At 33.4% G+C, this 12710-nt stretch overlaps 1 protein-coding gene across 5 annotated transcripts; it reads left to right on the top strand.

The window, feature by feature from the left end:
- The first annotated feature begins 7187 nt into the window (after nt 1–7187).
- On the top strand, nt 7188–10582 carry LOC132284704 (uncharacterized). 5 transcript variants are annotated; one of them, XM_059786827.1, is made up of 8 exons: nt 7188–7261; nt 8233–8283; nt 8563–9008; nt 9118–9196; nt 9297–9792; nt 10080–10180; nt 10335–10399; nt 10521–10582. In XM_059786827.1, exons 1-5 carry the CDS (start codon nt 7199–7201, stop codon nt 9762–9764), a joined length of 1107 nt encoding a protein of 368 aa, XP_059642810.1. In that variant the 5' UTR covers nt 7188–7198; the 3' UTR covers nt 9765–9792; nt 10080–10180; nt 10335–10399; nt 10521–10582. The 5 variants fall into 5 exon arrangements, with proteins under 5 accessions (XP_059642810.1, XP_059642811.1, XP_059642809.1 ...); XM_059786828.1 differs by having other exon boundaries at nt 10095–10399; XM_059786826.1 differs by having other exon boundaries at nt 10080–10399.
- The last annotated feature ends 2128 nt before the right edge of the window (nt 10583–12710 follow it).

Genomic DNA, 12710 nt, shown 5'->3' with positions numbered 1-12710 from the left:
CTGACCCAGCCGGAAGTGTGCCGACAGGGACGTCGGGCCTCCAAGGGGGTGGATTGTGATGACCTTGTGGGCGGGTGTGCCGTAGGCGGGTGCGAGAGACACTGTTAGGCTACCACACTGGCGAGTTACGGGTGCACAAGTCCCACATTGCCTGGGTAGAGTAAAGGTGAAGTGCTTGGATTGTGATGACCTTGTGGGCGAGTGTGCCGTGGGCGGGTGCGAGAGACATTGTCAGGCTACCACACTGGCGAGCTACGGGTGCACAAGTCCCACATCGCCTGGGTAGAGGAAAGGTGAAGTGCTTATATGTAAGTGCATCATCTCCAATTGGTATGAGGCCTTTTGGGGTGAAACCCAAGAGCAAAACCGTGCGGGTTCAGGCCCAAAGCGAACAATATCATACCATGTGGTGGAGCGGATCTTTACAAAAAGGTTTTATTGGGATCCGATAAGAGTAGTTTTGGGTGTTTTCTGATTAGATTTGAGATCGGGGTATTGCTTAAAAACAACGGTTCTTTAAAAACAGAATCGGAATCGGAACCGTATAGTATGGAACCAAACCATTTAGGTTCCATGAGAACCGTTAATTGTTTAGTTTTATTTCCTTGTACCCTACCCTGGCTTGGGGAATAAGATAGTGTAGGAATCTGACCACCTCACATTAAGTAATTGGTATGAAATACACAAACAGAAAGAGAGAGAGAAAATCTAATTCAATTCAATAAAAATAAAAATATAAATAAATACAGAATACAGTGTAAGCCGTACTACAGATCGGTGAAGTCTAAGATGGTGTGTAACAGTGTAAGCCGCGATACAGATTTACAGAAGAGATGATGAGGAGTGAGGATGAAATCTGAATCGACCGAGTGTAGAGGATCTGAAGATGAGAGTAGAGGATCTGAAGATCTGAAGATGATCTGAAGATTTGAAAAGGATCTGAAGATGAAATATGAATCGACTGAGACGCCAATTGCCGAGGGCGATGAGGATTTGAGGAAGCTTGAGATTCAGTGACTGGGGAGGTGAGGGTTAGCTTGAGATGAGGACTTTGGACTAGGGAGGCAAGGGTTAGCTTGAGATGGGGACTGGGCGATGAGGGTATTGTGGAGGCGAGGGTTGTTAGCTTGAGCCTTGAGAGTTGAGATCCAGAGATGACTGATGAGACTTTAGGTTTTGATGATTTTTCTGATTTTTACTTTTTGACTTTTGTTTTGTTCTGTGGACCACGTGGCTACTTGTAGTCCTCATAACTTCATAAGACTATATTTGACTGAGTGTAGTTTAGTTTAGAAGCTATTGTTACTAAGACAATAAATAACTATATATATATATATATATATATATATAGTTCTAGTTCTTACCGGTTCCCAAGGGCTGGAATCGAAATCGGAACCGTACACCAACAGTTTCGAAATTAGGAATCGGGACCGGAACCGTAACCGTGAGAACCGAAAAAAACTGCTCCGATTCTCACGGTTCCGGTTCTTGTTCCACGGTTTCGGTTCTTTTATACACTCCAATTCATTTGTGATTGGGTAGACTTTATATATATATATATATATCCTATGGTATATATATAGAGTATATAACCTTTTATACGTTCTCAAAACTCCATAATATTTAATTTTGGAGCAAACAATTACTTAAATGCTGAAAAAACTAAAATATCCCTTTATAACTAAATAAAAAATAGGTAAAAAATTAATTAAATGTGGAATAACTAAAGTATCGCTTTTATTTATTTATTTTTATCACTGTTGGCAGCAAGCATGTTGTTGGCGATGAAGCCGGTCGTTGTTGGCAATGACCTGGTCTATTCGTCCCTATAATTTTATAAAGACCCAACCAGCGAAGAGTGAAGAGCTATAGCGACCCAACGGAGACCCAATCGAAGCGAGCGTGAAGCTACATCAACATGAAGATCAGCGAGACTCAAGTAGCAATGTCCATTGCATCCGGTGAGCTCGCAGCAATATCCATTGAATCCGCAAGCTTTTTTCAGAGACACAAATGTTCCGATGAGGTGTAGAGGCAAAATACTTCGAGATTGACACAGAGCTTCTCTTAAGGTGATCATTCTTGAGCGGCCAACTGAGCTTGATACACCTAGAAACTTAAATAAGAAGAAATCGACTAGAACTAGCGAGCTCCACGTTGTATCAGTTTGGCGAAGCTTTAAACAACGACACCGCTGATTCCCAAGCTTCAATGAAAATAGCTCAGGCAGAGAGAGCTTTAGTGAACCAGAGTGCATCAATGGTGAAGTCTTAGTGTGACCTTCCGTATTCTTCTGCATTTTTTTTTCACATTTTTTTCTCAACACCTCGTTTTATGTGTCGGACATCATTTAGCGTACCGTGTGGCACCGGAGTGCATTTGGGACATTTAGTTGAATTTAGAATTCTTATAAATGCATTTCATGTCTTTTTCTCTTTTTTTTTTATTTATTATTTTTGAGCCGAGGTCCCACATGGGCTAGACACTATGAATCTAAAAACACAAGAGCATCTATAAATAAATCATTGGAGATGAAAGGTGATAGACACTGTGAAGAGGAACTCACCAGATCATTAATCCTAGAAGTTCTTGAACCACCATAGTCAATTTCGTTCTCTGGGTTCGCGGCAATGAGTTCCCTTTGGCTAAAGCAAAGCTTATAACGGAATAGATATTAGACAACGAACGACGACGTTTGACCCATTTTGCTCCTTTTATTTGCTTATTTCTCTAATCTTGTGTAACAAGACATACTCCCTACTTGTCCCTTCTTATCTGTCTAAAAATGAGAAAAAAAGAGGGAAATGATAGTGTTTAAATAGTTCTTTTTTTTATTTTTTTATTTTTTATTTTTTATTTTTATTTTTATTTATTTTTTTTATCAAAACTATCCTCAATAATTAAAAAGGGTGAAATTATTATTATTATTATTATTTTTTTTCATAATTGGTATTGGTATTATATATAAGGATAAGAGTGAAATATAAGAGCACATAGGATATACCCTAAGAAACAGCTACAAAAGAGTATGATTATTGTTACACACATATCCCATCTATTTATTTAAAAATGTATGATTATAATTTGGTTGTTATCATTTCATTTCATTTCATTTCTCTATTTTATCCAAACAAAAATACTACTATTTCCCATCTATTTAAACATGAATAGAAATTATTGTTAATCCTAGAAGTTCTTGAAATTCAACTTATGTGGATAATGCAATAGATCTTACCACTATTGTGATCGATGTTAGAATTCTGACTTTTTGGCATTTTTGAACTTGGAATCAATCCTGAACATTTTGGTATCTTAAATGAACCTAAGAAACACTATCATTGGCCCAAAGTAGGTGAATTATACCATTTTTGACGTGAAGACCTGAAAATAACCAAATCCAAGAAAATAACATAAGTCACACTACTAAAGCATCACCATGGCACTAAAATATGCAACTTTAAGGGCTTAAATGTGCAACATTCAATGCTCATCATCGACCGGTTTAATTTATTATGCAGTGTTTGTATTTTGAGGCTCAACCTATTTAATTTGATTAGACCCGTTTAATTAATCGTGTCATAATTGTGTTATGTCAACCCAAATAATCCGTAACCCGTTTTAACCATTTACTATGACGTTTCTATTATTTCAATGTAAATTCATATGGCTATTGTATTCGGACTTTTTGCAATGTATTTTCCAAATTATTCTCTTCATGAATTTTATTTTCTATTATTTCTATTATTTCATTGCATTTTTATTTTTAAACCTTAAATTAATTCAAAAAAGTAACATAACTCATTAAAATTAAACGGGTTACCTCTATAATCTGTTTAATATATAAACGGATTATGTTTGTGTCGAGGGTTTCTGACATGATTATTAATGGTTCGTACTCGAATTGAACAATCTAGCAAAATACTCATAGGTCGACATGACATGATTATAATCCATGAACACAAATTGCCACCACTAGATAATCCGTGAAAAGAAAAAAAAATTCTAGAGAGAATGGTGTTAATTACTTATTATGTTTAGTTGATTTATGAAGGGAAATAAAGAAAATAATAATAATCTAAAGAAAGAAAATGAAACTATTTTAATGAATTTATTAGAGGACTTGATCCAATGGATTTGCCAGGGATGGAGGGCAAATACTCCAATTAACATGCTTAGGAAGATATGTATGTCAACTATGGTGTATCACATTTGGGAAGAGCGGAATAATGGGATATTTCGAGGGAAGCCATCGTCGGAGGATTAGTTCTAGCCAAAGTTTGTAACTCAATCACATCTCTTCTTCAACTGGGGTGCCTCAGGGATTGCTTAGATCAAGATCAATTTTGAGCAGCTGGAATCTATCGCCTTCAAATTGTAGACCTCCACTGCGTCCTTCGGACTGAGAGGTGGATCATCGTTGCTGCCTTGCAGCGTGCTCACTGGATTTGTAGCTGAATAGCTAAAATTAACGGGTAAACTTTAGTCCGTTAATTGTAGATATTTGGAAGGGAATTAGGGCTGAGCTTTTTGCTTTGCCTTTTAGGTATTGTTTGCCATATGGTTTAATTTGGGCCAAAGGTCTTTCTTGTAATTCTTTTTTTATTAATACAATTTGCTTTATCTTTAAAAAAAAAAAAAAAATTGTTATTCTAACCAAAACACCAAGCCAAATTACTTAAACAAAATATTTTTATCACTATTAGATGGTTTAACATGGAGCCTACTTGGATACCAAATACATGCAAGTAGAATGTATAGATTTAGAAAATAGTCGGGGAGTTTGGCTCACCTATCATTTTTCTTGGCTTCATTTGGTTAGGCGAAATCAATTAGAAAAGAAAGAAAATAGAAAATTTTAAATTTTTTTATTTTTATTTTTAGGGTTTGGATAGATAGAAAAAGAAACATAATGAATAATTTAGTTTCCCATACTTACCTATTTTCTACCAAAACTTTTCATGCACAAAACACACTAAAATAACATTTTCCTGTGAAAGAAGGGTCTTTTTATTTGACATTCCTATTTTACCCATTACTTAATTAACTTAATGGTGCAAAACAACTTATTTCTTTATTATTATTATTTTTTTTACTGGGTTTCAAAGATACAAGTTCTCTACAAAACAAAGTTTCTTTGTTTTTCCACAGGTTCATATATAATTGGCAACAATAATATACAATCAAATCTCTCTAAAAAAATTAGTCTTGCAATTAGTTTCTTATTTTTTTTTTTTTAAGTTTCGTTTCTCTTAAATAATAATTAATTCTACTTCTATCTAGGAAAATATTATGAAGTTTTACTTTAAATAAAAATAAAATATAAATAATTACATTATTAAATTTAATTATTCATCATTTTACTATTTCTTTGCTAAAAATAGACATTATCAAATACAAATTCGCTTATTTTTTAGTATTTGAAATTATAAGGGTAATTTTGGTATGTTTAATTACTTTCTTTTCACTCTCATGATATCCAAAAGAACAAACTAATATTTTTTTACAAATTTCTTGAATAAATTTTCATTCTAACTAAATGCATGCTATAAATTAACTTTGCTTTTATTTCATTTCATTTCTTACTTATTTCCATCTAATCAAATGAAACCTTATGTATTGTTCATCCCATGACCCTTCTTTTTCTTTTCAAAATTTAATACAAAAAGGAAAAAAAGAAAGAAAATAATAGTAAAAATATAAAGAACGGAAATGAAATTATTTTAATGAATTTACTATCATATTATTTAGAAAATTACTATCATATCATTTTTGTATGTAAATTTTGTATTTAAAAAAAATAAAAAATTGATATTAATATAATTCTATTAAAAATATTAATACTTCCTTATTTTTAAGAGGATTACAAAATCAACGTCTTAGATTAGGCGTGCACACGGTCCGGTTTGGACCAGATTGGAAGATTTTTGGGACCAAACCATTTATAACGGTTCCACTATTTTTGAAACCCGACCAAACCATAATGCCCATAAAACCAAACCAAACCAAACCGCAAAAAACCGGTTTGGTTTGACGGTTTCAATTGATTTTATTTTTTATTTTTTAAGTAATAGTTATGGCTGCAAAAATAAATTATTTTATTCAAATTAACAATTAACAAGTAATTGTAATAAAAATATATGATAAAATTAAAATTAAACTTACTTGATTCAAGAGCTTCAGTTTCATTACACGATGAAAAGTGATATAGAAGCGAAACTTAGAAAGAAAAAAAAAAAAAAAAATTGTAGCCATGACATTTATTAATCCATTATATTTTTGGGTTATATATATATATATGTGTGTGTGTGTGTGTGTGAATTAAGATAGAAACACTAGAAATAACCAAAGACAAACCTTTGGGATGCTTTGGATCTGGAGAGCAACTGAACAAGAGAAGGGTTTGTAGTGATGGAAGAAGGGTTTTAAGATTTAATGGGAGGGGGCAGAGCAAGGATTATAATTCAGAGGGGGCAAAGTTTAAAAAAAAATAAAAAATCAAATAACATAATATCATATAACACGCAAAAAGAATAATTTTAAGAAGAAAAAAGGAAAGAAAGTTGAGATATGATTCAAAAAGGAAAATTTGACTTTTTAAAAAAGAAAGTTGAGATATGATTCAAAAAGTTATAATTTTAGAAATTAAAAATTTAGGAGGCATGTGAGACGTGAAAATTTTATTTGATTTTGGTTTAGGGTATGATATATATATATATATATATATATATATATATATATATATATTATATAACATAGTAACGGTTCGGTCCGGTCTAGCAGGACCCTAAATCAGGACCGAACCAAAAAATTATGGTTCCATAATTTTGGACTCAGGACCGGACCAAACCGCTATACAATTAGCTCAAACCACCCAATTCAGACCGATCCGGTCCGATTTTTCGGTTTACCGAATTTTTTGAACACCCCTATTTTATATGGTTCAATATGGCACGAACTTGAATCCCAAATATATGCAAGTTCAACCGCTGATACATCTTTAAAATTATTAAATAACAAATATTAATATATTAATCGGCACTTTTAATAAAGTAACATGACTCTTAAAAATATTAAATATATATTATATATATATATATATAATTTTTAAAAATAAATCGGTCCGGGCCGGGCGAGTTATTTACTAAATTCTCCCCTGCGTCGAATTTTTAATTATTTTGTCATGAAAATCCACCTGTGAATGAAAGAAGGGAACCCTATCATTTGCCCTCCTAGACGTGGATTGTCTTGCTCGGCCAGTCAGGTAGCCAAGCCCTCATCTCTCTCCATAATCAAGTTTATATTTTGCCCAGTTCTTGGGGTTTAGTTGCGGAAGCAGAAATGTGGTTTTTGATTTTTTTTAAACAAAGAAAAAAGTGAGCTGATAGAAATGTAAAATTCAAAAATTTATGGTGTGTCTCCATCTCTTCCTCTGTGATTTATTATAGACTAAAGTTTGAGCTTTTATGCTTATTTATTTATTTTTATTATTATTATTTTTTTGTTAAGAAATGCGTTTGCTTTGTATTTTCTGACTTCCGCATCTGTAGAGTATTTTCTAATTGGTTGTGTTTTCCTTAATTTGATATATATATATATATATATATATATATATATATATATATATATATTGATAAGTTCCTTAATCTGATACTTTTTTTTGCTGTTTTATCGGCATTTATCCTGATCTTGTTTTAGTAATGATAGGTTTGGACTTTTTTTTTTCAAAAGGTAAAGAACAAATTAAGAATATTATTGCTAAAGATAATTCCCTACCAAAGTTTTTTTTTTTTGGTAAATCTCTGTAACCTGTTTTTCATTTTTAGGTTTTAACTGCTTATTTTCTGAAAAAAACGAGGATATTTTCTTTGCCCTTTTTTTTTTAATCATAAATTTGTGTTTTACAATTACTTCGTCGGAAATTTCTTATAATAATTACAGGGATGAAGTTTTATTCTCATTTCAATAACTATACCTTTTGTTAACTCCTTTTTTTCCACTTATTTTATTCCTATCCAAACTAGCTGGTTGTTAATCCCTAAATCTTTTTGCCTTTAGCCTGATTGAGAATATGAAAATGGAAATTTAGAACATCTATGGGTAACTCTTATATATATATATATATATATATATATATATATATATATATATATATATCCATTCCATTTTAGTTTTTTATTTTTATTTTTTGTTTTTATGATTCTTTCTAATAAGAAAGATTTTTGCTTTTTGTAGGGGTCTCACTTTTGTAACAATTTTGTTCACATGGAGACAGAGATAGATGAGGTTTGCATTCAAACTTCACTGATTGCAGTCATTCAAAATTGTTTCCTTTTTCCTTTTATTTTGTTTAAATTTCTTCTTCCAGCCTCACATTCATGTATATTTTACTAATCTATTTGACATTGATTATGACTATTTCACTCTAATTGCTTATTTTATTCTCTAATTGGTTGTGTTTTTCTTTAATAGCTAGTTCTATTTATTTCTTTATTTTTATGTGTAGTTTCAATTCTCGGGATTGTTTCATGGGGTCTATTGCTGATTTTGTTCTAACAATGACAGGATTGGACTTCCTGTATCTCTAAAGGTGAAAATGGAATCAAGAATAGCATATATGAAAGTCAAGTTAAGAATAGCATTGTACGAGATGATGAGGATAAATTCATTTCCCTTTTGGAGAAGTCTTTGGTGATAAATTCAAGGGACATGCTTAAACTGAAATTTGGTGACTTTGAAGTGTGCCCTTACAAACTATTGGCATTTATCTGCCGTCGTCGTGCTGTTAATTGTGGCACTGCATTGGTTAAAGGAAAGACAGATCTGAAATTGGATCTTAACATTCCGATCGACCAAGGAGTTTATCTGCTGCATGAAGCAGCTTCATCATTATCTCTTCGCTTAGTTGAGTTATTCCTCCACCATGGGGCTCGGGCAAATGTCCAATGCAGTGCAATTGACTCGGAACATAATGGGTTGCTCCCATTGCATGTAGCACTTGAAAGAGTGAGGTAGAACTTAGTTATCATACTATGCACTGTGCTTTCATGGTGGAACCTTTTTTCCTAATTGTATCCCTTTTGTTTCACTTCTCATCTTTCATTTTCATTCTCTATGTAGATATGATGAACGTCTGGCCCAGTGGACTCCTAGAAAATCCATTTTTAAGTTGATCATCATGCTTTGCCTTCCGAAAATGGTTTGTTCTTCACCAAGAATCTGTTATGTGTGTGTTCATGTACATATCAATTTTGAAAGGGTTGCTTACTCTTGAATTGTTTACTTTACAACCGTGGCAGAAAGAAGCGTTGGAGACTAATAGGTTACTTTTGTATAATACTTACGGGTTCAAGGAGGTAGTTCGCTATTTTGTCAAGGGCGGCAAACTCATTGAGCTGGCTGTTCTTTTAATGGTAGCTCGGGAAATAGTTATGGATCCACTCGATTGTCAGAATATCACTCCTTTCACACGCAGAATGGGATGCATAACATTACAGCAAAGCATCCAGCTTGAACTTACGGTACTAATTAATTATGAGTACAGATTAATGTACAGAAATCAAGAGAAAAAGTTGTACCGAATATGTAAGAAATTGAAGGCGACCATGATGTATAGTCTACAGATACTTGAAATTTTTGAGAGAGCTGGTGGTGCCATTGAGGCTTATCTTCAGTTAGACCGGACTAATGTGAGTTGTAATGACTTGTTTTTCATGTTTCTGTGTTGGTTCATGTTCGCCATATGGGAGAGCTGGTGGTGCCATTGAGGCTTATCTTCAGTTAGACCGGACTAATGTAAGTTGTAATGACTCTTGTTTTTCTGTGTTGGTTCATGTTCGCCATATGGGAGATCTACACTTTATTTGGTGATGCATATAAGTTGTTATATTTGCTTTGATCCCTTGGAGATTTACAAGTAGATGGGACCATATGTTATTCCTTTTTGCTCCTTCTATATTTCTTGCACATTGGCTTTGTAGCCAAAAGAGTTTCTTGTGATCTGATTCTGTATTACCTTATCTTTTTTGTATTGGCATTCATTTGAGAGAACTTTTATATGGTGGTTCTTTGTTTCCTTGCAGGTACCAGAAAAACAGGTTGCAGAAGAAGTTGCCGGGCTACTTGTGGATGCAGGGTTTAAATTGAAATCTAGAGACTCTGATTTAAGCAATATAGTACACCGGTTCTCTTTCTTTTCCACTCTATTCATGTTTGGTTTTGTTTTTTCCACATTTCTATCACTTCAAGGAAAAAAAAGAAAAAGAAAAAAAGAAGAATACTTCAATGTTTAAGCTATACTAATGAATATTCGCTACTGGTTGTGGCCTTGTGAAAAGCTGCCCGAACAAGCATGTCCTGGAACACTCAAGTGATTTGGTCGAGGAAGGAAAAAGTCAAACAGGTCATTAGTTGATTTCTAGTTCTTCAAATAGTTAATGCTGCTTCAATTTCATTTTCTAAGGGAAAATTAGAATTGAAAATACCAGATTAACATTTTCTTGGTTTATTCTTTCCTTCTATAGAAGTGCCTGGACAATGGGGATATAATCATCAAGATGTCCGTGCAGTGTTCTCACGACCAAATGTAAGAAATTAAATAAATCGTGTGTGTGTGTTTTTATTTTTATGTTAAAGAACGATAGCAACACAGACACTCGAGTGGCCGCCCAGTCATTAGTTTTCTGCTCACCCCTTATTTTAAACCTGTTCGACCAGATTGGCTTAACACCTCCCTTACTTTGTAGAAAAAGCCAACATATTTTGTAACAGATGACAACTGGAGGTTGATCCATACAAGGTTATCGCGTGGGTCCTCAGCTTTATCTTCTTCATTCCGGCAGTTGCATGTATCCTGGAACAGGAACAGGAACTTGGACTTGATCGGGAAAGCCAACTTCTGTTCAGGGTCTGATAAAACTATGGGAAGTCAAGTGAAGGAAAGAATAAAAGAAGTGCAATATGTGCGGAAATTTTCTCCAGGCAAGCAATGGGCTTCTTTTGTATTAGTGGTTAAGAGATGCATAAGATTCGTCTGACTCTCGAACGCTAATCTTGAGGGCATAAAGGATTATTTTCTTTGTTTTTCTTATTCCTTTCTAAGTTGTGGGACTTGTGACTTCATTTACTTTCTAGACGTTCTGCAATAAGACCCTCCGGGCATCCATTCATCATTACTGAGTAGCTAATAATAGAGATACTAGACAAGGGTATATATATCCATTGATCACTTGTCATCACAGCCCCCAAATAAGCCCACTCTGTTATAAGCCTTACTAATTAATATCCAATTTAAGAACCATATACGCTGCAGCCCCACTCTTCATCTTTTTCAGATAATCAGTTGTCTCATTGGCAACTAGGATATTAATATTATCAAAGGACTACACGTGACATTCCGAATTTTCACAAATTCGAATATATCAATGTGACCCTTTAACGGATCCGGAATGAGGAAGCGAAAACAAAGAAAATAATGTTCGCATTCCATAAACACTAGAGTGACTTCACGGAATTTAAAAGAAAACAAAATGCGGAAGCGATATTTTAAAAACGGACAAGTTTAGTCTTAGGGGCAAAATGGTAATTTCTAAAAAGTTATGGGTGCTATCGAGTACACCATTGGATAGACAACGAAAGACTCAAAAATCACTCGATTCGGAGACCGAACGGAAGCGAACGGCCAAAAACAAAAATGGACGTTGTCGCGGTCGAGGGAGGCATCAGGGTCTACTTGCGCCGAACAATTGAATTTAAGAGAAGTCAAAAAGTAGATATTGTTTATATAATACCATCTTCTTCTTCTTCTTCTTTTTTTTTTTTTTTTTGAAATTTTATTGTCAAAACCGGTAAGGTTTTTCACATCAACAATGTAAACTTCAAGATTTAAAGACATTCCAAATTAATTTTTAAAAAATCAGTGAAGGAAGATAAAAAAAAAAAATAGTTCTTCCATGCTTCCTGTGCCATGCTTCTTGTGCTAAAAAGATCAATTACTTTATTTAACTCCACCATTTCTTTATCATTCATTCTTACATGAGTAATGATACTTACACCGATTTGTTGCACCGAATATTTCTGATTGGTTATTTATGTATAGTATATGTAAGTGGAGGGTCCCACTTCTTTATTTATGCGATTTGTTGTAATGAATTGTCAGACCATTTTCTTTTTATCGGTCCATTAATGTATAAATAAAGAAGTGAGGTCCTACACTTACATGTACTATGTATAAATAATCAATCAGAAACATTCGGTGCAATAAATCAGTGCAAATATCATTACTCTTCTTACATAGGAGAGAGATAAGATAATTAATACAAAGTAAAAAAATAATTCGTTAATTAGGGAGAGAGACAAGAAAATATATTTCCATAATTGAAAGGGTAATTATGGTATTTGAAAATTAACAATTATTTTTGTATAAATTAGGGATAGAAGTGTCATTTTCTTTAAACGTGTAGTGCAAATGTAGAAAATTGGAGTGCAAATATCGCCTTCATATATATATGTATATCCTATTGACACACAAATAAGACTCATACGAGGCCCCAATTTATATCATGATTGCTAGGGATATTTATGTCAGTTTTTTTTCTTTTATTTATTTATTTAATAATAACACTTACCTCGCTTTTAGATTGCCTAAATAACAAGGACATTCTTTGTGGTTTAAAAAATAACTTTGCCCTCACCTATCAATGTTGACTTTGGCC

The sequence above is a fragment of the Cornus florida genome, unplaced genomic scaffold, assembly GCF_030987335.1.
Source record: "Cornus florida cultivar Cherokee Brave unplaced genomic scaffold, ASM3098733v1 CherokeeBrave_3.0.0_Hap2_Chr11, whole genome shotgun sequence".
Lineage (NCBI taxonomy): Eukaryota > Viridiplantae > Streptophyta > Magnoliopsida > Cornales > Cornaceae > Cornus > Cornus florida.
The sequence above is the reverse complement of the archived record's forward strand: the minus strand, read 5'-3'. Positions and strand labels throughout refer to the sequence as shown.

What these genes read in the sequence shown, in the direction of transcription:
- LOC132284704 (XM_059786828.1), top strand. Translation starts at nt 7,199, where the DNA reads ATGAAAGAAGGGAACCCTATCATTTGCCCTCCTAGACGTGGATTGTCT. An exon ending in TGTCTTGCTCGGCCAGTCAG is followed by an intron (nt 7,262 to 8,232) that starts GTAGCCAAGCCC and finishes TGCTTTTTGTAG; the next exon opens with GGGTCTCACTTTTGTAACAA. An exon ending in TGGAGACAGAGATAGATGAG is followed by an intron (nt 8,284 to 8,562) that starts GTTTGCATTCAA and finishes TAACAATGACAG; the next exon opens with GATTGGACTTCCTGTATCTC.